Raw genomic sequence first — 22,577 nt, forward strand, 5'->3', positions numbered from 1 at the left:
AGGCTGTGATAATCTTTCTGACTATCCACCACACCCCACAATCTTGGAGTCCTCCACAAATTTGCTGATCCGGTTTACCACAATATCATTCACAACATTGATATAGAGGACAAACAAAAACAATCTCTGTGCCGATTCCTGTGGCACACCACTACACACAGGCCCCCAGTCAGAGAGGCAGCCATCTACTACTCTCTGGCATCTTCTGTGAAGCAAATGTCCAATCCAATTTGTTACCATATCTTTAATGACACACAATTGTACATTTTGGTCAACCTCCCATGTGGGACCTTGTCAGATGCCTTCCTAAAGTCCAATTAGACAACATACACTGCCTTAGCTTTATCAACTATCCTGGTAACTTCCTTCGAGACACCTTCGAGTATTCGATTCGAGTATGTAATCCACTGCCGGGATTTGTTTGCCTGAATGTAAACCCCCTGATCTCCTGGATTAGGTCTCAGACTAGAACGCACTCCCGGGAGTCTGTTACTCTGCATTTAAACCCTGAACCCTATCGATTCCAGCCTGCAACCTACTCACAGGGATCTGTTATTCTAGATACAAACCCCCGAACCCCTGGATGGGGTGCTAGACTGTAATTGGTACCAGGTGATCCGCTATTCTATACATAATCCCCAGAAAACCTGGATTAGACCCCAGCCTATAAACCACTAAAGCGGATCTGTCGGTCTATATGCAAATCCCTAACTCTTGGTTTAGATCCCAGTCTGTAACCCACTCACGGGAATGTTATTCTATACATAAACCTCCTGAATCTTTGGATCCGGAGGAACAGTTAAATTTCATTCACCTTTACACTCGCCTACTGAAGAATGACAACAAACAATCTTGAATCTTAATTGATCTCGGTTCAATGAAGAGAAGAGCTTACATGGGGTTAACTCCTGCCTCGGGAGGTCGTGTGTCTCTCCTTCCTCTGATTGTGGGCGAGGGAATCCCTCATTGGTAGTGGGCGGGAGTGAAGCGACAGTTTTGAACAGGCTGGTGTTCCCTGGAATTTAATTTACGTCGAGCAGGAAGACTCATTCCTCAGTCACTTTGGAATTGACAAAATGGGCGCCGACACTGAGAGCTCGACAATATAGACCGAAATTCCGGGTGTGCGGAGTGGGGTTGGGGTGGAGGGCTGCGGACGAAATGCTCCGGGTCGGGTAGCTCCTTTGTTTGGGGACGGTCGGCAAGATAACTCGCTGTGGAGAAAGCCGAGGAGGCGGGAAATCCGGCGGCTGATAGACATCCACGTTGCCGTGGAGACGGCAGTGTTTACAGTGCCGCCTTATTAGACTGGGATGTCCCGGAGACATATCAAACAAACACAAGTAACGCAACGGACAGCTGAAACTCGACTGAGAACCTTTGTAAATATCGCAGTGAGAGAGGAGAAACTCACCCGATGATCTCGAGTGGGAAAGCCCAACACTACCGCCAAGAGAAAGTGGCTGGTTCAGATTTAATGTCAACACCATTAGCCCGGACATGGCCTTTTGAACCCTTGCACAACTTGTGTTACCGTGGAAGTATTGGAGAATTTTAAAACCATCCCAAATAGAGCTCGCCTCTGGTCTTTGCACTACCGCCGCAAGTAGACATAACAGTTATTCAATAAACTGTCAATAAGCACTCGGGACTCTTTAATCTTGCAGTTGTCATCGTTTCTGAGAAGTCTGAGGAAATTCAGCTTATCGCTACAGACGGCTGCGATGCAACTATTCTGACTGGTTGCACCAGAGCCGGGATGGGGACTCCAACGCCCAGGCGGCTGTGGGTCTGAGCCGGATTCATCACGGGTTCATCTCCTCACCAGAGGCCATCTACACGAGGCGGTGTCTCAGGGAAGTAACACTCGGTTAGATGCCAGCGTGTAACACATTCCCGAGAATCGGTCATTCTATATATAACCCTCCCCCCGAACCCCTGGACTATACCCTAACCTGTAATTTACACCAGGTGATCTGTTATCCTATAGGTAAACCCCAGAACGCCCGGATTAGATCTCAACCTGTCAACCACCCCTGGGTGGTCTGTTATTCTTTCTTTAAACTCCCAAGTACCCCCTGGATCAGATCCCAGCCTGTAAACCACACCCGGGGATCTGTTAATCGAAATATAAACTCACTGAACCCCTGGATGCGAGCTAAGCCTGTAATTCACACCGGGGATCTGTTAAACTCTATACAAAAATAACCACGAAGCCGTAGACGATACCCCAGGTTCCAACCCATTCCTGGAGATCTGTTTTTCTACACAGAAACCTTCCGACCACTAGATTAGATCCCATTTAGTAATCCGCTTCCTGGGATCTGTTATTCTATACAGACAACCCTTGAACTCTAGCCTGTAACACACTCACTGGAATGTTATTCTATATATAAGCCCCCTGAATATTTGGATCCGGAGGAACAGTTAAATTTCATTCACCTTTACACTCGCCTACTGAAGAATGACAACAAACAATCTTGAATCTTAATTGATCTCGGTTCAATGAAGAGAAGAGCTTACATGGGGTTAACTCCTGCCTCGGGAGGTCGTGTGTCTCTCCTTCCTCTGAGTGTGGGCGAGGGAATCCCTCATTGGTAGTGGGCGGGAGTGAAGCGACAGTTTTGAACAGGCTGGTGTTCCCCGGAATTTAATCTACGTCGAGCAGGAAGACTCATTCCTCAGTCACTTTGGCAGATTGACAAGATGGGCGCCGACACTGAGAGCTCGACAATATAGACCCTTCATGAATCCTCAACTGCAGTGTTTGATGTCTCTTTTGTTAAGTTACCATCTTCATTTCTGTAATATATTGTATTGCTGTCGAAGTAAAAAAACAAGTTTCATACCCTGGGAATGTTTTGCCTCTGACAACAAACCTAAATTTGAACTTGATTGCTGGAAAGACAAGTAAAGGAGAGCCTGTGGGTAGAGAAACAGTTTATGTTTCAGGGGAAAGAGTATTGCAGAGAATCTGCTGTATTATATCAGCTCTGAAGATTAATCCAATTCACAGTGGCCAGTTAATCCAATGACCCTGTACACCTTTGGAATATCTCTCTCTCTCTCTCTCTCTCTCTCTCTCTCTCTCTCTTTCTTTCTCTCTCTCTCTCTCTCTCTCTCACACACACACACACACACACTCACACACACACACACACACACACACACACACACACACACACACACACTCACACACACACACACACACACGTGTTGATGGTGTTACGGTTCTTGTGGATAGGGGGATATCTTGACAATTCCTTGGACTTACTTGAGGAAATATCAAGAAGGATAGACAAAGGAGAGTTATTGCATGTTGTTTTACTTGGATTTTCAGAAGGCCATTGTGTGGTGGGGCAGTGTTAGAATGGTCTGGCTTCGGCTCAAAAGGCTTAGGTCAGAATAGGCTTGGGCATGCACAGACACATGCTTTAAGTAACTTTCTAGTACGTAATGTTTCTGTTAGTGCTTATCCACTGTACTGAGAATAGGTCCAGATTTAGTGCTAGGCTCTCTGTGTGAGATGCGAGAACTCCGGGAGACTTACAGTCTCCCTGATAACTATACCTGCACGAGGTGCACTAAACTGTAGCAACTGTGTCAAAAAACTGGAGCTGCAGCTCAATGAGCTTCCACTCATTCAGGAGTTTGAGGAGGGACAGACAGAAACTACAGGGAGGTAGTCACCATTACATTACAGGACTGCATCAGTGGGAAAGGGAAAAGGAAGCCACTGCAGAGAACCCCTGTAGTCATTCCTGTTAATAATAATTATTCTGCTTAGGATACTGTTGGGAGGGCAACTGTACCAGGGAGAGGTCACAGCAAGCAGGCTCTGAGTCTGCCTCTGTGGCTCAGAAGTGAAAATGGGTATAAGAGGCAAACTGTGGTTATAGAGGATTCATTGGTTAAGGGAACAGGAAAGTGGTTCTGTTGACAAGAACAAGATTCACATTTGGTTTGTTGCCTCCCAGGTGCCAGAGCCAGGGACATTTGTGATCGAGTCCACAGCATTCTTAAGTGGGTGTCATGGTCCAGATCGATTCCCCTTTAAATTTAGTTTGGTTGCGATCCAGACCATTGACTCCTTCTTCCCTTCTAATTTCGCTTCACGCGTCCCTTGAGCTCGGCAATCAAGGTAATCTCCCCTCGACTCGAACCGGCAGTTTATAAGCCCCTGGCTTTAGCCGTTCAGGGCGCGAGTGTTAAAAAGCCTTAGCAAGTCACCGCCGCCACGACGAGCCAGAGTGATCCAGCCCGCATCGGAGTACCAGCAATTCGCCTTCCGTCACCAGAGTGATCCAGCCCGCATCGGAGTACCAGCAATTCGCCTTCCGTCACCAGAGTGATTCAGCCCGCATCGGAGTACCAGCAATTCGCCTTCCGTCACCAGAGTGATCCAGCCCGCATCGGAGTACCAGCAATTCGCCTTCCGTCACCAGAGTGATTCAGCCCACATCGGAGTACCAGCAATTCACCTTCCATCGCCAGAGTGATTCAGCCCACATCGGAGTACCAGCAATTCACCTTCCGTCGCCAGAGTGATTCAGCCCGCATCGGAGTACCAGCAATTCACCTTCCATCGCCAGAGTGATTCAGCCCACATCGGAGTACCAGCAATTCACCTTTCATCGCCAGAGTGATTCAGCCCGCATTGGAGTACCAGCAATTCGCCTTCCGTCGCCTGAGTGGGTCCGGGCAAGGTCAATCTCCCAGGGGTGAGCTGAAGGCGGAGTCCTGGCTCGATGTTTATGCCCCTTGTCCGTGTCTACCCCTCGAAGAGTCCCGGCTCAGTGCCTGAGTTGAAGGTGGAGTCCCAGCTCGATGTTTATGCCCCTTGTCCGTGTCAACCCCTCGAAGAGTCCCGGCTCGGTGCCTGAGTTGAAGGCGGAGTCCTGGCTCGATGTTTATGCCCCTTGTCCGTGTCTACCCCTCGAAGAGTCCCGGCTCGGTGCCTGAGTTGAAGGAGGAGTCCTGGTTCAAGATTCCTTGTCCTGTGTTTTGGTGTCCACGTTTCTGGCTGCAGTGATCCATGGTATCCAAGTGTCTGGCAGCGGTGTATCAAGGTCCTAGTCTCCAAGTCCAAGAGCCGTAGCGGTCCCAGTCCCCAGGGTCCCAGTCGTGGCCGCGGCTGTCCATGCTCCCCCTGTCCAAGTCCAAGGTCCGCGGCAATCCTAGTCCCTAGTCCCCTAGTCCGAGGTTTTGTTCCTTTGTCCTCCTTGATTTCCCGATCTTCTGTGTAGCGAGTAATAAACGCTATTTTATTGTACCTAAGAAAGACGTGTTTGTGTCCTGCTCATGGGTCCTCTACCAGCACCCTTGTCCCCACCTCGTGACAGTGGGAGGGTGAGCAGCCAGAGGCCATGGTCACATTGACAAGGATAGAATGGGTGATGGAGTTTTGCAAAGTGAGTTTAGGGAGTCAGGTGTTAAATTAAATGACTAGACTTCCAGAGTTGTGATCTCAGAATTTCTATCCGTACCACGAGCCACTGAGGCCAGAAATTGGAAAATCATGCAGTTTAAACTCTTTTTGGGCTTCCTGCTGAGTACAGGTATCAATTACAATCGATGTTTTGATGACAAACTCTCTACTATCTTCATGAAGATTTCAGAGTTTAAACCTCCAGTGATGGACCTTGTCATGTGCCTTGCTAAAGTCTATGTAGACAACACCCACTGCCTTGGCTTCATCAACTATCCTGGTAACTTTCTTGAAAAACTCTAAAAGATTAGTTGGATATTACTTAACACACAAAAGGTCATGTTGACTATCTCTAATCAGTCCCTGTCTATCCACATACTTGTATATCCAGTCCCTTAGAATACCTTCCAATAACATTCCCACTACTGATGTCAGGCTCACTCACTCATAAAGTCCTGGTTACAGCATTAGCTCTCCTCCAATTCCCCCTTCACCTCATGTTTTAAATTTCTCTGCTAGGGCTCCTCCAATTGCTGCACGAGCCTCCCACGTGGTCCGAGGGAATATCATGTCAGGCCCTGGGGATTTATACACCCTAATTTGCATCAAGACAGCAGCACCACCTCCTCTATAATCTATATAGTGTTCATGACCTCACTGGTGCATGGCCTCACATCTACAGACTCTGAGTCTTTCTCCTGAGTAAATACTGATACAAAAATTCCATTTAAGAGCTCCTCCATCTTTTTCAGTTCCATGTATAGATTACCACTTTGATCTTCCTGAGGACCAGTTTTGTTCCTTGTTAGCATTTTGCTCTTAATATAGGATTCTACACCCTCAGAGTAACTACGTGCCTTCTTTTAGCCCTCCTGATTTCTTCTTTAAGAGTTCTTTTGCATTCCTTATACTTCAAGTACCCATTTGTTCCTGTCAGCCTATAGCTGCTATGCACCTCCTTTTCTCTCTTGATCCCAGCCTCAATATCTCTTGAAAACCAAGGTTCCCAAAACTTATCATCTTTACTTTTTATTCTGACAGGCGCATACAAGCTTTGTACTCTAAAATTTCACTTTTGAAGGCTTCCCACTTGCCAAGCACACCTTTGCCAGAAAACAACCTGTTCCAATCCACACTCGCCAGATCATTTCTGATATCATCAAAATTAGTCTATCCCCAATTTAGAATCTCAACCCATGGACCAGATCTATCCTTTTCCATACTTACTTTGAAACTAATGGCATTACGATCACTAGATGCAAAGTGTTCCCCTACACAAACTTTTGCCACCTGCCCTGTCTCATTCCCTAACCGACAGCGGGAGAGTTTATAAAGCAAGCAGCTTAACGGAGCAGGCATCGGAGGAGCAGGCGACGGAGTAGTGGGAGACAGAGTAGGAAGGCTTTGGCTCGAGAGACTTCTGCGAGCAGAGGCTGAGGACGAGCTTGCTCCCAGTGCGGTAAGACCAGGTAAGCTCCTTTAATTAATCTAACTAAATTAGCAGTAGGTAATGGAGGCAGCAGTTAGGGCAGTCGGGTGCTCCGTTTGCAGTATGTGGGAAGTCAGGGCGAGCACAATTGTCCCTGATCTCTACACCTGCAAAAGGTGCATCCAGCTGCAGCTCCTGACAAACCGTGTTAGGGAACTGGAGCTGGAGCTGGATGAACTTCGGGTCATTCGGGAGGCAGAGGCAGAAATAGACAGGAGTTACAGGGAGATTGTCACCCCTAACAGTCAGGAGACAGGTAGCTGGGTGACTGTCAGGAGAGGGCAGGTGAATAGGCAGGATGAGCAGAGCACCCCTGTGGCCGTTCCCATCAATAATAAGTATACCGTTTTGGATATTGTTAGTGGGGACGACCTACCAGGGACAAGTTGCAGTGGTCGTGTCTCTGGCACCGAGACTGGACCCTCAGCTCAGAAGGGAAGGAGGGTAAAGAGGAGAGCAGTAGTGACAGGGGATTCGATAGTTAGGGGGAACAGGTAAGAGGTTCTGTGGGAGAGATCGAGAATCCCGATGGTCTGTTGCCTCCCTGGTGTCAGGGTCTGCGTTATCTCGGATCAAGTTCTCCGTATTCTCAAGAGAGGGTGAGTAGTCAGATGTCGTGGTCCATGTAGGGACCAATGACGTGGATAGGAAGAAGGAGGAGGTCTTGCAAAGAGAGTTTAGGGAGTAAACTAGTAATCTAGTAATTCAAGTAATCTAGTAAAACATCTAGTAATCGCAAAGTTGAAGGACAGGACCTCCAGAGTTGCAATCTCAGGATTGCTACCTGTGCCGCGTGCTAGTGAGGCCAGAAATAGGAAGATGATGCAGCTAAATACGTGGCTAAGGAGTTGGTGCAGGAGGGAGAGCTTCATGTTTCTAGACAATTGGGCCTTGTTCCAGGAAAGGTCGGACCTGTTCCGGCGGGATGGGTTGCACCCAAACTGGAGGGGGACTAATATCCTTCTGGGAAGGTTTGCTAGTGCTGCTCTGGGGAGTTTAAACTAGATTTGGAGAGGGAGGGGAACCAGAGTGTTAGAGCAGATAGTGAGGTGGAGGAGGATAAAGGTCATGTGAGAGCTGCAAGTATAGTGCATGGAGTAAAGCCAGATCTAACATCTAGAGAGGCTTTGAGGAAAGAGAAGCAGAATAAAGGGTGTAAAGGTAGTAAGGTAGAAGGGCTAAAGTGCGTGTACTTCAATGCAAGAAGCATCAGGAACAAAGGTGATGAACCGAGAGCTTGGATACATACATGGAATTATGATGTAGTGGCCATTACAGAGACTTGGCTGGCACCAGGGCAGGAATGGATTCTCAATATTCCTGGATTTCAGTGTTTTAAAAGGGAGAGAGGGAGGAAAAAAGGGGAGGAGGGGTGGCATTACTGGTCAGGGATACTATTATAGCTACAGAAAAGGTGGGTAATGTAGCAGGGTCCTCCTTTGAGTCAGTATGGGTGGAAGTCAGGAACAGGGAGGGAGCAGTTACTTTACTGGGGGTATTCTATAGGCCCCCTGGTAGCAGCAGAGATACCGAGGAGCAGATTGGGAGGCAGATTTTGGAAAGGTGCAAAAATAAAAAGGTTGTTATCATGGGTGACTTTAACTTCCCTAATATTGATTGGTACCTGATTAGTTCCAATGGTTTAGGCGGGGCAGAGTTTGTTAAGTGTGTCCAGGATGGATTCCTGTTACAGTATGTTGACAGGCTGACTAGGGGGAATGCCATGCTAGATCTAGTATTAGGTAACAAACCAGGTCAGGTCACAGATCTCTCAGTGGGTGAGCATCTGGGGGACAGTGATCACCGCTCCCTGACCTTTAGCATTATCATGGAAAAGGAGAGAATTAGAGAGGACAGGAAAATTTTTAATTAGGAAAGGACAAATTATGAGGCTATAAGGCTAGAACTTGCGGGTGTGAATTGGGATGATGTTTTTGCAGGGAAATGTACAATGGACATGTGATCGATCTCTTTGCAGGATCTCTTATAAAGAATAGTAGGGTGAAGGAACCATGGGTGACAAGTGAGGTGGAGAATCTAGTCAGGTGGAAGAAGGCAGCATACGTGAGGTTTAGGAAGCAAGGATCAGATGGGTCTATTGAGGAATATAGGGTAGCAAGAAAGGAGCTTAAGAAGGGCCTGAGAAGAGCAAGAAGGGGGCATGAGAAGGCCTTGGTGAGTAGGATAAAGGAAAACCCCAAGACATTCTTTAATTATGTGAGGAACAAAAGGGTGACAGGAGTGAAGGTAGGACCGGTTAGAGATAAAGATGGGAAGATGTGCCTGGAGGCTGTGTAAGTGAGCAAGGTCCTCAATGAATACTTCTCTTCGGTATTCAGTAATGAGAGGGAACTTGATGACGGTGAGGACAATATGAGTGAGGTTGATGTTCTGGAGCATGTTGATATTAAGGGAGAGGAGGTGATGGAGTTGTTAAAACACATTAGGATGGATAAGTCCCTGGGGCCTGATAGAATATTCTCCAGGCTGCTCCACAAAGTGAGGGAAGAGATTGCTGAGCCTCTGGCTAGGATCTTTATGTCCTCATTGTCCATGGGAATGGTACTGGAGGATTGGAGGGAGTCGAATGTTGTCCCCTTGTTCAAAAAAGGTAGTAGGGATAGTCCGGGTAATTATAGACCAGTGAGCCTTACGTATGTGGTGGGAAAGCTGTTGGAAAAGATTCTTAGAGATAGGATCTATGGGCATTTAGAGAATCATGGTCTAATCAGGGACAGACAGCATGGCTTTGGGAAGGGCAGATCATGTCTAACAAGCCTGTTAGAATTCTTTGAGGTGGTGACCAAGCATATAGATGAGGGTAGTGCAATGGATGTGATCTACATGGACTTTAGTAAGGCATTTGATAAGGTTCCACATGGTAGGCTTATTCAGAAAGTCAGAAGGCATGGGATCCAGGGAAGTTTGGCCAGGTGAATTCAGAATTGGCTTGCCTGCAGAAAGCAGAGGGTCGTGGTGGAGGGAGTACATTCAGATTGGAGGGTTGTGACTAGTGGTGTCCCACAAGGATCAGTTCTGGGACCCCTACTTTTCATGATTTTTATTAATGACCTGGATGTGGGGGTAGAAGGGTGGGTTGGCAAGTTTGCAGACGACACAAAGGTTGGTGGTGTTGTGGATAGTGTAGAGAATTGTCGAAGATTGCAGAGAGACATTGATAGGATGCAGAAGTGCACAAACTCCAAGGCAGAGTACAAAGTAAATGGCAGGATACTTGGTAGTGTGGAGGAGCAGAGGGATCTGGGAGTACAGTCCACAGATCCCTGAAAGTTGCCTCACAGGTAGATAGGGTAGTTGAGAAAGCTTATGGGGTGTTTTCTTTCATAAGTTGAGGGATAGAGTTTAAGAGTCGCGAGGTAATGATGCAGCTCTATAAAACTCTGGTTAGACCACACTTGGAGTATTGTGTCCAGTTCTGGTCGCCTCACTATATGAAGGATGTGGAAGCATTGGAAAGGGTACAGAGAAGATTTACCAGGATGCTGCCTGGTTTAGAGAGTATGCATTATGATCAGAGATTAAGGGAGCTAGGGCTTTACTCTTTGGAGAGAAGGAAGATGAGAGGAGACATGATAGAGGTATACAAGATATTAAGAGGATTAGATAGGGTGGACAGCCAATGCCTCTTCCCCAGGGCACCACTGCTCAATACAAGAGGACATGGCTTTAAGGTAACGGGTGGAAAGTTCAAGGGGGATATTAGAGGAAGTTTTTTTTTACTCAGAGAGTGAGTGGTTGGTGTGTGGAATGCACTGTCTGAGTCAGTGGTGGAGGCAAATGCACTAGTGAAATCTAAGAGACTAGTAGACCGGTATATGGAGGAATTTAAGGTGGGGGATATATAATATATAATTTAAGGGTCGGCACAACATTGTGGGCCAAAGGGCCTGTAATGTGCTGTACTATTCTATGTTCTATGAGATCTAGTACAGCACCCTCTCTGGTTTGGCCTTCTGTGTACTGAGTAAGAAAACTTTCCTGAAGAAATTTTACCAGCTCTTCCCATCCAGCCCTTTTACAGTACTGGAGTTCCATTCAATACATGTAAAGTTAAAATCACCTACTATCACAACTTCTTTTTTTTTGCAACAGTCTGCGATCTCTCTACAAATTTGATCCTCTAAATCGCATGCACTTTTGGGTGACCTTTAAAATACTCCCAATAATTTGGTCATACTTTTGTTATTCTTCAGTTCTAACGATGAAGCCTCACTGGACGAGTTCTCCAGTTTGTCCTGGGCACTGTTATACTACTAATGTCACTCCTCTCCCTTTAATCCCTTGTACTGATTTACAGTGGAGCCCCAGACCACTGAGCTGCCAGTCTTGCCCCTCCTGCAACCAAGTCTCACAATGGCTACAATGCCTTAATCCCACAAGCTGACCCAGGCCCTGAGCTCATCCACACTTCCTATAATACTCCTTGCACTGAAATATACACAGCTCAGAACATTGGTCACATCATGCTCAATCTTTTGATTCCCGACCTTGCATGTAGGTTTGACAGCATCTCTCTCCATGACAGTCCACTATCTGTTTGGGTACTCTGAATTTCAGCCCCCCACTCCCACTGCAGCACCAGCAAACGTTCCTGCTAGGATGTTAGTGCTCCCCCAGTTTATGTGCAAACCATCCCTTCTGTACAGGCCCCTCCTTCCCTGGAAGAGAGCCAAATGATAGAGAAATCTGAAGCCAGGAGCTTGACCAAGAGGTTACAGTTGCTTCCATTGGATTGGACATTGGCTTCTCTGACTGAGGTCTATGACTAGAGGAGTGCTGCAGGGATCGGGGTGATGGGTCCATTGCTGTTTGTCATCTATTTCAAAAATCTGGATGATGACGTGGTAAACTGGATCAGCAAATTTTTGGATGACACCAGGATTGGCTGTATAGTGGATAGAAAGGAAGACCATCATAGCTTGCAGTGGGATCTGGACCAGCTGGAAAAAAGGGTAAAAAATAGCAGATGGAATTTAATGCCGACAAGTGTGAAGTGTTGCACTTTGGGAGGACCAACCAGAGTAGGGCACTGAGGGGAGCAATAGAACAGAAGGATCTGGGAACAAACTTCCATAATTCCTTGAAAGAGGCATTACAGGTAGATAGAGTCCTTAAGAAGGATTTTGGAATATTGGCCATGAATCAGTGCATTGAGTGCAGGAGTCGTGAGGTTATGTTGGAAGTATACAAGACTTTGGTGAGGCTTAACTTGGAGTATTGTTTGCAGTTTTGGTCACATACCTACAAGGAAGATGTAAATCAGAGTGAAGGAGTGCTAAGAAAATCTGCAAGGAGTTTGCAGGGACTTGTGCACCTGGGTTAAGGGAAAGCTTGAGTACGTTAAGACTTTATTCCATGGAACATTGAAAGCTGAGATGAGATTTGATAGAGGATTTCGAAACTATGAGGGGTATAGAGAGGGTAAGTTCAAGCAGGCCATTTCCATTGCATTTGGGTGAGACTGCAACTAGGGGTGATGGGTGAAAGGTGAAAATTTTAAGGGAAACATTGGGGGAAGTTTTTCTCTCTGACGTTGGTGAGAGTGTGGAATAAGCTGCCAGCACAAGTGATGTAAGCTGGGTTGATTTCAGCACTTAAGTGAAACTGGGATAGGTACCTGGGTGGTCCAGATGCAGGTCAAAGGGACCAGGAAGATAAATGGTTGAGTATAGAACAGATAGGCCAAAAGGCCTGTTTCTCTGCTTTAGAGTCTTTTATTCTATGACCTTAAGGTCTCTGACAAGGTGTGAGACGGCTATGCAAGATAACATCCCATGGTATTACAGAAAAGATTCTAGCATGGATAATAGATTGGCTGACTGACAGGAGGCAAAGACTGTGAATAAAAGGGGCATCTTCTGGTTGCTGCCAGTTACTAGTGGTGTTCCACAAGTGTTTGTGTTTGGACTGCCTCTTTTCCCGTTATATATCAATGATTTAGATGACAGAATTGATGGGTTTGTGGTGAAGTTTATGGATAATACACCTCTGGATGATTACTCCTTAGTCTCCTTTGCTGTATTCCTCAGAGTCTTAGATTGTCCAACTCTCCCTGTAACTCAACCCTCGAGTCCTGGCAACAGTTTCATAAATCTTTTTAAAACCTTTGCCAGCTTAAGTATTTCTTTCCTTTAGTAGGTGACCAAAACTCTAACCTACTGGTATTTGGTTTGAAGCTGGCACATGTACTGAGAGAAGGGGAAAAGCTTTTGTTTGCGTGCCAAAAAGAGCAAATCTGACCCTCATTGACAAACAACACTTGTGCACCTTAAGGATACCTGCTTATCCCACTGTTGTACTCATCTACACACCCATGACTGTATGGCTAGCCACCGCTTAAATGCCATCTATATGTCTGCCAATGACATAACTATTGTTGACTGTTGATTATTTCGACTGTGGTGAAAGTATCATCTTCAGGGGAAAGATTTCAACACGTTTGTTCTGGTCTCCTGCTTGGCCTTGTGTCAGTTAAGAAGATGAGGGAGTTGGTTGGCTACACTTTGACTTGGTGGACATTTTGCAGAATCTTCATCCTAACTCCAGGACCTTCATAAAGGGGTGCCGGAAGGAGTGGGCTATAGGCCACTGTGAACATCTCGAGGTGACTTTGGGAGACTTTCAGGCTTGTGGCGATCTCAGAACCTTGCTCCCTCTACTGGTGTACAACGGTAGGACAGAAACTGTAAATTGTGGGGAGCATTGAGGAACAGAGGAACCTTGGTGTACAAGGGTAGGACACAAACTGTGAATGGTAGGGAGTCTTAAGAAAGAGCAGTACTTCAGCGTACAAGGAGAGGGTTCACACTTTGGGAGGGAGAGCTGAAGAACTAAATTCCGTTGGTGTACAAGATTAGGACGCACATCATGAATGAGGGAGAGTATTGAGGAGCAGGGGTAGCTCGGTGTGCAAGAGTAGGAATACATTGTGAATATTGGGGAGTGTTTAGGAACAGAGGTACCTCAGTATGTGTGAGTAGGACACACTGTGAATAGTAGGGAGTATTGAGAAACAGAGAAACCTGGGTATACAAGGGTTGGACACAAACTGAATGTTGAGGAACAGAGGGACCTCAGTGTACAAGGGTAGGGCACACACTACGAGTGGTGAGGAGTACTCAGGAATAAAGGGACCTCAGGTGTCCCAAAGCTATCAATATAGTTAGATGATTAGGAAGGCGTATGGGATGTCTGCCTATTTGCTTGAGCACAGAACTTAAGAGCAGGAAGATTATGGTACAACCTTTATAACACGCTGTTCGGATCACAGCTGGGGTATGGCATGCAGTTCTGGTCACTACCTTGTAGAAAAGGGGTGGCTGTACTGAGGAGGCGACTCCCCAGGGTGTCATTGCCTGAGATGGAGCATTCCAGTGACGAGGAGAGATGGGAGAGGCGGTGCCTTTTCTTTCTGGAGCAGAGAGGGGCTGAAGCTGACAGAGGGACCTGGTAAAGGTGGAAAGAATGGTAAGGGGCAGAACACTGGAAACTTCCCCCTCCCACCGCCATCACCACCACCATGGCAGAGGATTCCAAAACCAGTGTCAGAGGCTGGAGGTTTAGAGGGGGCGCAAGGGAGATTGTATTTTCCCTTGGGGTGGGTGAGGATGGAATCTAAAATGCACTGCAGAGACTTTCACCATCATAAAGAACTATGTGGACAGGCGCTTGAATGGCAAAAGCACAAAGGGTGTGGACCGAGTGCTTGGGGATGAGATTGGGGCCCTTTGGACCACGATGCCTGTTGAACACAAATCCTTTCTGTCTGCACATGATCCAGCAGTCTTCATTCCCTGTCCATTTCCAATGTGTGTCTAACAGCTTCTTAATCTTTCTCTCTGCCTGCAAGACAACCCTTGGCGATGCTTTCCGGCCACCTACTGCTCTCTGTGTGAAAATCTTGCTCTGCACATCTCCCTTAAACTTTCCTCCCCTCACCTATAACACACGCTCTCTAGTATTTGATATTTTGACCCTGGGAAAAAGATACTGACTGTCTACCCCATCTATGCCTCTCATATTCTTATAAACTTCTCTTAGGTCTCCCCTCGGCCTTGGCCGTTCCAAAGTAAACAACCCAAGTTTGTCCAACCTCTCCTTATGACCCATGCCCTCTAATCCAGACAGCATCCTGGTGAACCTCTTCTGCATCCTCTTCAAAGCCTCCATACTCGTTTGCTAATGGGGTGGCCCGAATTGCACCCGATACTGCAGATGCGGCGTGACCAAAGCTTTAAAGAGTTGTGGTTGACCCTTGTACTCAACACCCAGATCGATGAAGGAAAGCCTGCATATGCCTTCTTTACCAGCCACTTTCAGGGAGAATGAAGAACAGTTGTGTGCAGGACAGACACAAACAAATGGACTAGGAGCAGATGAAGGTGTCTCTGCCCTTCTAGTCCATCCTGCCCCATTTTGTGATCGGACTATCACAAATTCTCGTTGCCCTAGCCTCGTCACTTACCTGCCATTGTTATGAGGATGGTCACGAGTTGGAGCAATGCTACCCGCTCAATCCTGCTCTTCCACTCACCCATCTTAAAGTCATACAGCGCTACTACAACAAAGAAACAGGCCCTTCTGCCCATTAGTTCATGCCTGATCCCAGCTACCTGCACTCTGACCACATCCCTCTATACCCCTCCCATCAATCAGTGAAGAAGATCCCCCTCAGGTTTCCCTTAAATATTTCACTTTTCACCCTTAACCCATGACCTCTAGTTCTAGTCTCACCCAGTCTCAGTGGAAAAAGTTTGCTTGGATTTTCCCTATCTATACCCCTCATAATTTTGTTTACACCAATCAAATCTGCCCTCACTCACATATGCTCTAGAGAATAAAGTCCTAAGCTATTCCACTTCTCCCTATAACTCAGGTGCTCACACCCTGGCAACAACCTTATAAATTTTCTCTAATCTCTTTCAATCTCATTGATATATTTCCTGTAGGTAAGTAACCAGAATTGCACACAATACAAATTTGGCTTCACTAATGTCTTACACAACTTCAACGTAACATCCCAACTCCTCTACTGAATGCTTTGATTTATGATGGCCAAAGTGCCAAAAGCTCTCTTTACAAAGTGATCAGCATATGACATCACTTTCAAGGAATTCTGAATCTGTACTCTCAATTCCCTTCTTTCTACTACCTCCTCAGTTCTCTACCAATCACTGTGCGGGTCCTACCCTGGGTTATCCAACCAAAAGCCTCACACTTGTCTGCCTTAAATTCCACCTGCCATTTTTTAGCCCATTTTCCCAGCTGAACCAGATCACACTGCAAGCTCTGACAGCCCTCTTCTCCTTGCTACCATCAGGAAGGAGGTACAGGAGCCTGAAGGCACACACACACATTGATTCAGAAACAGCTTCTTTCCTTCTGCTATCCAATTTCTGAATGCACGTTGAACTTATGAACACTACCTCACTTTTTATTTGGACTACTTATTTAATTAACTATATATATATATATGTATATGTATTGCAATTCACAGGGTTTTTAATTAATATATATTGTATTGTATTGCTGCTGCAAAAACAACAAATTTCACAACAATGTGCTGGTGATATTAAATCTGATTCTGATTTGCTGTCTACTCTTTCCCAATCTTGCTGTCATCCACAAATCTGTGATACAGTTTACCACATGATCACCTAATCATTAACGTAGAGGTGAAGAATTTGTGGAATTCAATGCCACACGCGGCAGTGGAGGCCAAATCATTGGGTATATTTAAAGCTAATGGTGAAAGGCTCTTGATCAGTCAGGGCCTCACAGGTTAAGTCAGGGTAATGGAATTGAGAAGGAAAATAAATCAGCCATGATCGAATACCAGAGCAGATTAGATAGGAAGAATGGCCTAATTTTGGTACAATGTCTTACGGTCTTATGGATAAACAACAATGGACCCAGCACTAATCCCTGTGGCACGAGGCCTCCAGTCAGAGAGACAACCATCTACTCCCACTCTCTGGCTTCTCCCACTAAGGCATTGTTGCATCTATTTGACTACTTCATCCTGAAGGCCAGGTGACATAACCTTCTGAACCAGCCTCCCAGTTTGGAATTAGATCTCTAATTTAATTAGCACGGCATGACCTGGTCCTCTGTTGAGCTGCACTAAGTTCTGTTCAGACCATGAGGATCTTCTCGGTCAGAGATGTTTTCCCGGCCCTCTCCACATCTTCCTCGATTTTTTTTTTTACACACATCCAGGTCGATCTCTCTGTGTGCTGGATGTTAGTCACAGAGCTCTAGAACAGGCCCTTTCATCCATGCTGACCAAAGTACCTCTATTTTTTTTCTATCGCGTCCCTGTCCAAGGGCATTTTAGACATTGTAATAATGTGTCTTTACCATTTCCTCCGGCAGCTCTTTCTATATACCAACCACTCTCTGGGTGAAAAATTCAGGTTCTCTTTAAATTTTTCCTTCTCACCTTAACCTGTGTCCTCAAATTTTAAATGTCCCTATACCCTGGGGAAAAAGTCAGTGACCACCTACCTTATCTATGCCCCTCATGGTTTCATACACCTCAGCACCCTTTGCTCCAGGGAAACAGTCCCAGCCTATCCAGTCTCTCCTTATAACTCAAGCCCTCCAGACCCAGTGACGTCCTTGTGAATCTTTCCTGCACCCTCTCCAGCTTAATGACATCCTTCCTAGAGCTGGGTGACCAGAACCGCACACAATACTCACCAACGTCTTGTACAGCTGTGCAATGTTTTGTCCCAACCCCTGTATTCAGTGCCCTGACTGATGAAGGGACTGTGTGTCAGGCACAGAACCACTGCGGAGTTCCAGGGTAAAATATTCCAAAGATTTTCAAAGACAGGTGATTCGGCAGATGCTGGAAATTCAGAGCAACACATACAAAATGTTGGAGAGACTCAGGTTGCAACCACGGAGTCAATGTTTCAGGTTGCGGCCCTTCACCTGGACGAGAAAAGGAAGGGGGCAGAAGTTGGGGAAAGAAGGCAGGTGGAGGGCAAACAGCAGGGGCCGGCATCATGACAGGTGAACAAGATAGGAGTACAAGATAGCTGAGGGAGAATGCCTCAGAGCTGAAGAAGAGGAATCGGAGAGAAGAGAGGTAATTTTTAAAATTTCTTCGGTCTCCACCCTGAACAGCTAACCTGTTATTCTGAGGCTGGGATTCCTAGTACTGGCCAGGGGGTGGCGTGGAGTTCCTTCTCTGTATGAATTTGGTGAGCTTCAGTTTGATCTCCCCGTTCCTCTGACTACAGAGTATACCTTCGCCCAACTCAAAAATGTTGCCCTTGGAACAGTTCTGGTGAATATTCTGTGTAGGTAAGGAGACCAGAACCTGGCACCACATTCCAGCTGCGGTCCCACTGAGGCTCCCTACACACTCCGCGTAGAGGACGGAGAAACTTGGGCTGTTTTCTCTGGAGCACTGGGGACTGGAAGAGCTTTACAACATAGGCAAAGTGAAGTTCCAAATCTTTCTCCACACGGTGGAAACAACAGAATACTCAAGGGAAGAGTTGTAAGTTGAGAAGGGAAAGTTTATTTCTGCACAGAGAGTGGTGGAGGTCTGGAATGTGCTGCCAGAGGCAAAAACGATAGAGGTGTTTAAGAGGATGTTAGGCACATGGACGTGCAGGGAATGGGGGTACAGGACGCATGCAGGCACAGGGGAATTAGTTAAATTTGACATCATGTTCAGCACAGACATTGGGAGCTGAAGGGCCTGTTCTCTGTGATGTGCTGTCCCATGTTGTACAGTGAAATCCTCACATCATAAAGACCAATATCCCCCCCCCCCCAATGATAGTGTGTGTGACCCATCCCCCAGTGAGGGTCAATGTGTCAGTGTGTGTGCAGGAGATATCTGTCTCCCAGTGAGGGTCAGTGTGTGTGACCCGTCCCCCAGTGAGGGTCAATGCGTGTATGTGAGAGAGATCTGTCCCCCTCACCGAGGGTCAGTGTGTGTGTGCGGGAGATATCCGTCTCCCAGTGAGGGTCTGTGTGTGTGTGTGTGTGAGAGAGAGAGAGATCCTTTCCCCAGTGTGTCGTGTGAGAGTGAGTGAGAAGAGAGGAGAATGAGAGGAGAGAGACACTTGTCCCCCAGTGAGGGTCAGTGTGTGTGACCCGTCCCCCAGTGAGGGTCAATGCGTGTATGTGAGAGAGATCTGTCCCCCTCACCGAGGGTCAGTGTGTGTGTGACCCGTCCCCCAGTGAGGGTCAATGCGTGTATGTGAGAGAGATCTGTCCCCCTCACCGAGGGTCAGTGTGTGTGTGCGGGAGATATCCGTCTCCCAGTGAGGGTCAGTGTGTGTGTGTGTCCCGTCTCCCAGTGAGGGTCTGTGTGTGTGTGTGTGTGTGTGTGTGAGAGAGAGAGAGAGAGAGAGAGAGATCCTTTCCCCAGTGTGTCGTGTGAGAGTGAGTGAGAAGAGAGGAGAATGAGAGGAGAGAGACACTTGTCCCCCAGTGACGGCCAATGTGGTGCTCGGGAAATGTAGGCGGTGGGTCAAAGGAAAGTTTCGGAGTTCAGACGTGTTCACAGTCACCCCCGGATCCTCTAAATATAAATTTATTCATTTCATTACATCAAAGTAAAACACAGAGGCTACGGTAATCCCGGCTCCCTCCCTCCTTCAGCCAAGTTTTTCCAAGGCGGTGCATTCTGTGACCTTAATGGGGCCCCGGAGCCTGGGAAAAGAGAGGGTTTGGGGCGTCCGTTTGTTCATCCTCAACTCCCACAACCTAAGGTCATTCTCCATCTTTTTTCTAGCTGAGGAGGAAGAACAGGTCTATGGTGTACAGGATTTGGCTGGGGGTGGGGGGGGGGGGGGTCGGATGTCGGTTGCTGCACCTTTGTGTGGGGGTGGATGGTGTCTCGAGGTGACAGGCCCAATGATCTCTGCCAATCATCAGGCATCTATTCAAGGTTAATTCCAACTTCTAGGAGTCCTGCGCGTTTTGACCCCTCACTGAAAGATCGAGGGTTAAGTAATCTCACAAGTCTTTCTGACGGGGATGTGGAAGGCGACTGGAGGGAAGGGAGAGTGAGCGGATAAACTTTGCACGTACAGTGAGATAGCAGTGAAAGTGCGCATCGAACCAAAGATTTCCAGTGACTGTGTGATGGTGCAGTGCTTCCACCAGACCCTCTCCCTTCAACCCACCCATCGTGACCTCATTGACTCCGCGACCAATAGACACACACCTATGTCGCAACGTAACTGATCGGGGGGTCTCTCCCTTACTGCTACCTCATTGAACCTACAACCAATGGCCACTCTCTCGTCATGATGACATTCAGTCCATAGCCAATCGACATTCCCTTCCTATCATAACCTTACTGAATCAAAGGTCATTAGACATATATTATTATCATGATGTCATCTCCAATGACCAATTGATGCACTCCGATTCTTGATGCGTCATCTGAACTCGCCCTCAAAGACACCAATAGACACACTTCTTGTCACGATATCATTAGATTCATGTCCAGTAGACACGACTTATTGTATTAATTGACCAATGGACACGTTCCTCTCTCACGCTATAATTGAACAATGAACTCTGTCCCCTATCATGACCTCATCGAATCAAACAGGATGATCAATGACATCACTAAGTCTATTATCAATGGGCACGCTTCCTGTCACGTTCTCATGAGGTCCGTGGCCAATGGCTTCTCTCTCCCATCCTGACTTCACTGAATCGATGATCACGCACGTTCCTTCTCCTGACGTCCTTGAACCTAATCTCCTCTCCTGACAGCCGTCAATCCAAAGACTTTGTTCTCGACCCTCCCCGCCTTTCATGCGCATCTCACTGAACCCCATCACCAAGAGACGCTCCCTCCTCCAAACATCATTCGCGCCCATCAAGAAAGGATTCAAGTCCCGTCATCTGACCCGCCTCCCCAAGCAAATTCATTCCTGGAGGGAAGTGGGCTGTGTGGAGTGGTGGTGGTGGTGGTGGGGTGAAGGAGGGAGGGGGCTGTGGAAACGGTACAGACAACCGACAGTATCCGCCCAAGGCGGCGTGACGTCCGGTCCGAGAATGGCTGCTACTCTTCATTGACGAAGCTTCTTCGAGAGCAACTTCTCTTGGACAGCTACAATTATACATTATATAGAACATATATATATATACACACATTTCTTAGTTATGGCGAGAGGCCGGGTTGTTCTTCGGGATAACGTCGTCGCCAATTGTCCATGAGATAAAAATCGTCATGTAAACGTCCCAAGCGAGAGAAATATGCCGGGATTCTACGCCAGCTTGCAGTTCTGTTGCGTAGATCTCCGTGACCAAGTCCCCGAGCAAGACGGGGGCGCCTCGACGGATGCTTAAACTGGGTTAGGTGAGTGAGGTCCACTGAGGAAATGCATTAACACTTTGGTTCCCGAGAAGCCAGGAGAAGGGCGGGAGGAGGGGAAAGGGGTGTGGGGGTGTGGTTCACGCACGTCGAGGGTTCCACCCACCCTTGGTCAGTAAAAGGCTCCTAGGTGGGAAGGGACGTGGGTTGCCGGGTGACGGGCTACGGCAGGCGCCGAGTAGATAGTGGCTGGCGCCGAGCTCCAGTAGGTACTGCTGGGTCCGAAGAACGGGGCGCTAGAGACAGGGGCGGGGGAGGGGTGGTGCGTCGGTGGCGGCCCGGTCACGGCAGCGGAGGTGAAGCTGGTCTTCTGCGGGTGGTGGTAGCCGGCGGCGAAGGGCAGCTCGGCCGAGTATTTGAAGATGGGCGACTCGGGGGCGTGGGGCTGGTGGGCTTGAGCGATGCCCTGGAAGTCGAACTTGTAGGCGTAGCGCTTGCCGTGGACTTTGGTCATAATGTTCTTGTCGTAGTAGTAGCGCAGGGCGCGGCTCAGCTTGTCGTAGTTCATGTTGGGCTTGCTCTTGCGCTCCCCCCAGCGCCGCGCCACCTCGTCCGGGTCCGTCATCTTGAACTCGCCGTTGTTACCTTCCCAGGTGATGAAGGCCGCGTTGGAGCCGTCGGAGAGGAGTTCCAGGAGAAACTGCCACAGTTGGATCTGTCCGCTGCCTGTGGGGGGGGGGGGGGGAGAGAAGAGGAGACAGGACATTACTGTACTGTACAGGCGGCCAATCGGCCCACAGTGTTGTGCCAACCTTTCAACCTACTCAATGTAACCATTCCCTCAGCCCTCCAGTTTTCTTTCATCCACTGACCAAGAGTCTCCAAAATATTCCTAATGTATCCGCCTGTACCACAACCCCTGGCAGCACTAATGTTTAACAAATTCCTGTGAAGACTGTTTAGACTTTTCTCCAATCGTCTTAAAATAATGCTCCCTCGTATTAGCCATTCCTGCCCTGGGAAAAATTCTCCTGCTGTCCACTTTATCTACGGCTCTTGTCATCTTGTACACCTCTCCTCTGGTGCTTTGCTCCAAAGAGAAATGTCCTGCTTTTATAGGACATGCTGTCTAACCGAGAGATTCAATACCTTGACTGAAACATAGAAAACAGGAGGCGTCTGAAGTGAGTGCAATGTGTGGAGTTGACGCAAGATTTATGAGGAGATAGCACGGATTTGATCATCTGAATGGCCTCGGGGAATGCCCCTCCCTCCACTCTGTCTCTTGTGGACAAGGGGAAGGGGAGAGAGCGATGAGGCAGCTGGAGGGGTTGAGAAAG

General features: G+C 47.5%; 1 protein-coding gene across 1 annotated transcript in view; it reads right to left on the reverse strand.

Annotated features, from left to right (window-relative positions):
* Positions 1 to 19,481: 19,481 nt before the first annotated feature.
* The window catches only part of LOC140733036 (Friend leukemia integration 1 transcription factor-like), a 13,184-nt gene continuing 10,088 nt past the window's right edge, over positions 19,482 to 22,577 (reverse strand). Inside the window, exon 3 of the mRNA XM_073055820.1 lies at positions 19,482 to 21,963. Within this exon, the coding sequence (XP_072911921.1) occupies positions 21,410 to 21,963 (554 nt within the window). The 3' untranslated portion in view covers positions 19,482 to 21,409. The remainder of the gene's footprint in view (positions 21,964 to 22,577) is intronic.

This window comes from Hemitrygon akajei, chromosome 1 (assembly GCF_048418815.1).
Source record: "Hemitrygon akajei chromosome 1, sHemAka1.3, whole genome shotgun sequence".
Taxonomy (NCBI): Eukaryota; Metazoa; Chordata; class Chondrichthyes; order Myliobatiformes; family Dasyatidae; genus Hemitrygon; species Hemitrygon akajei.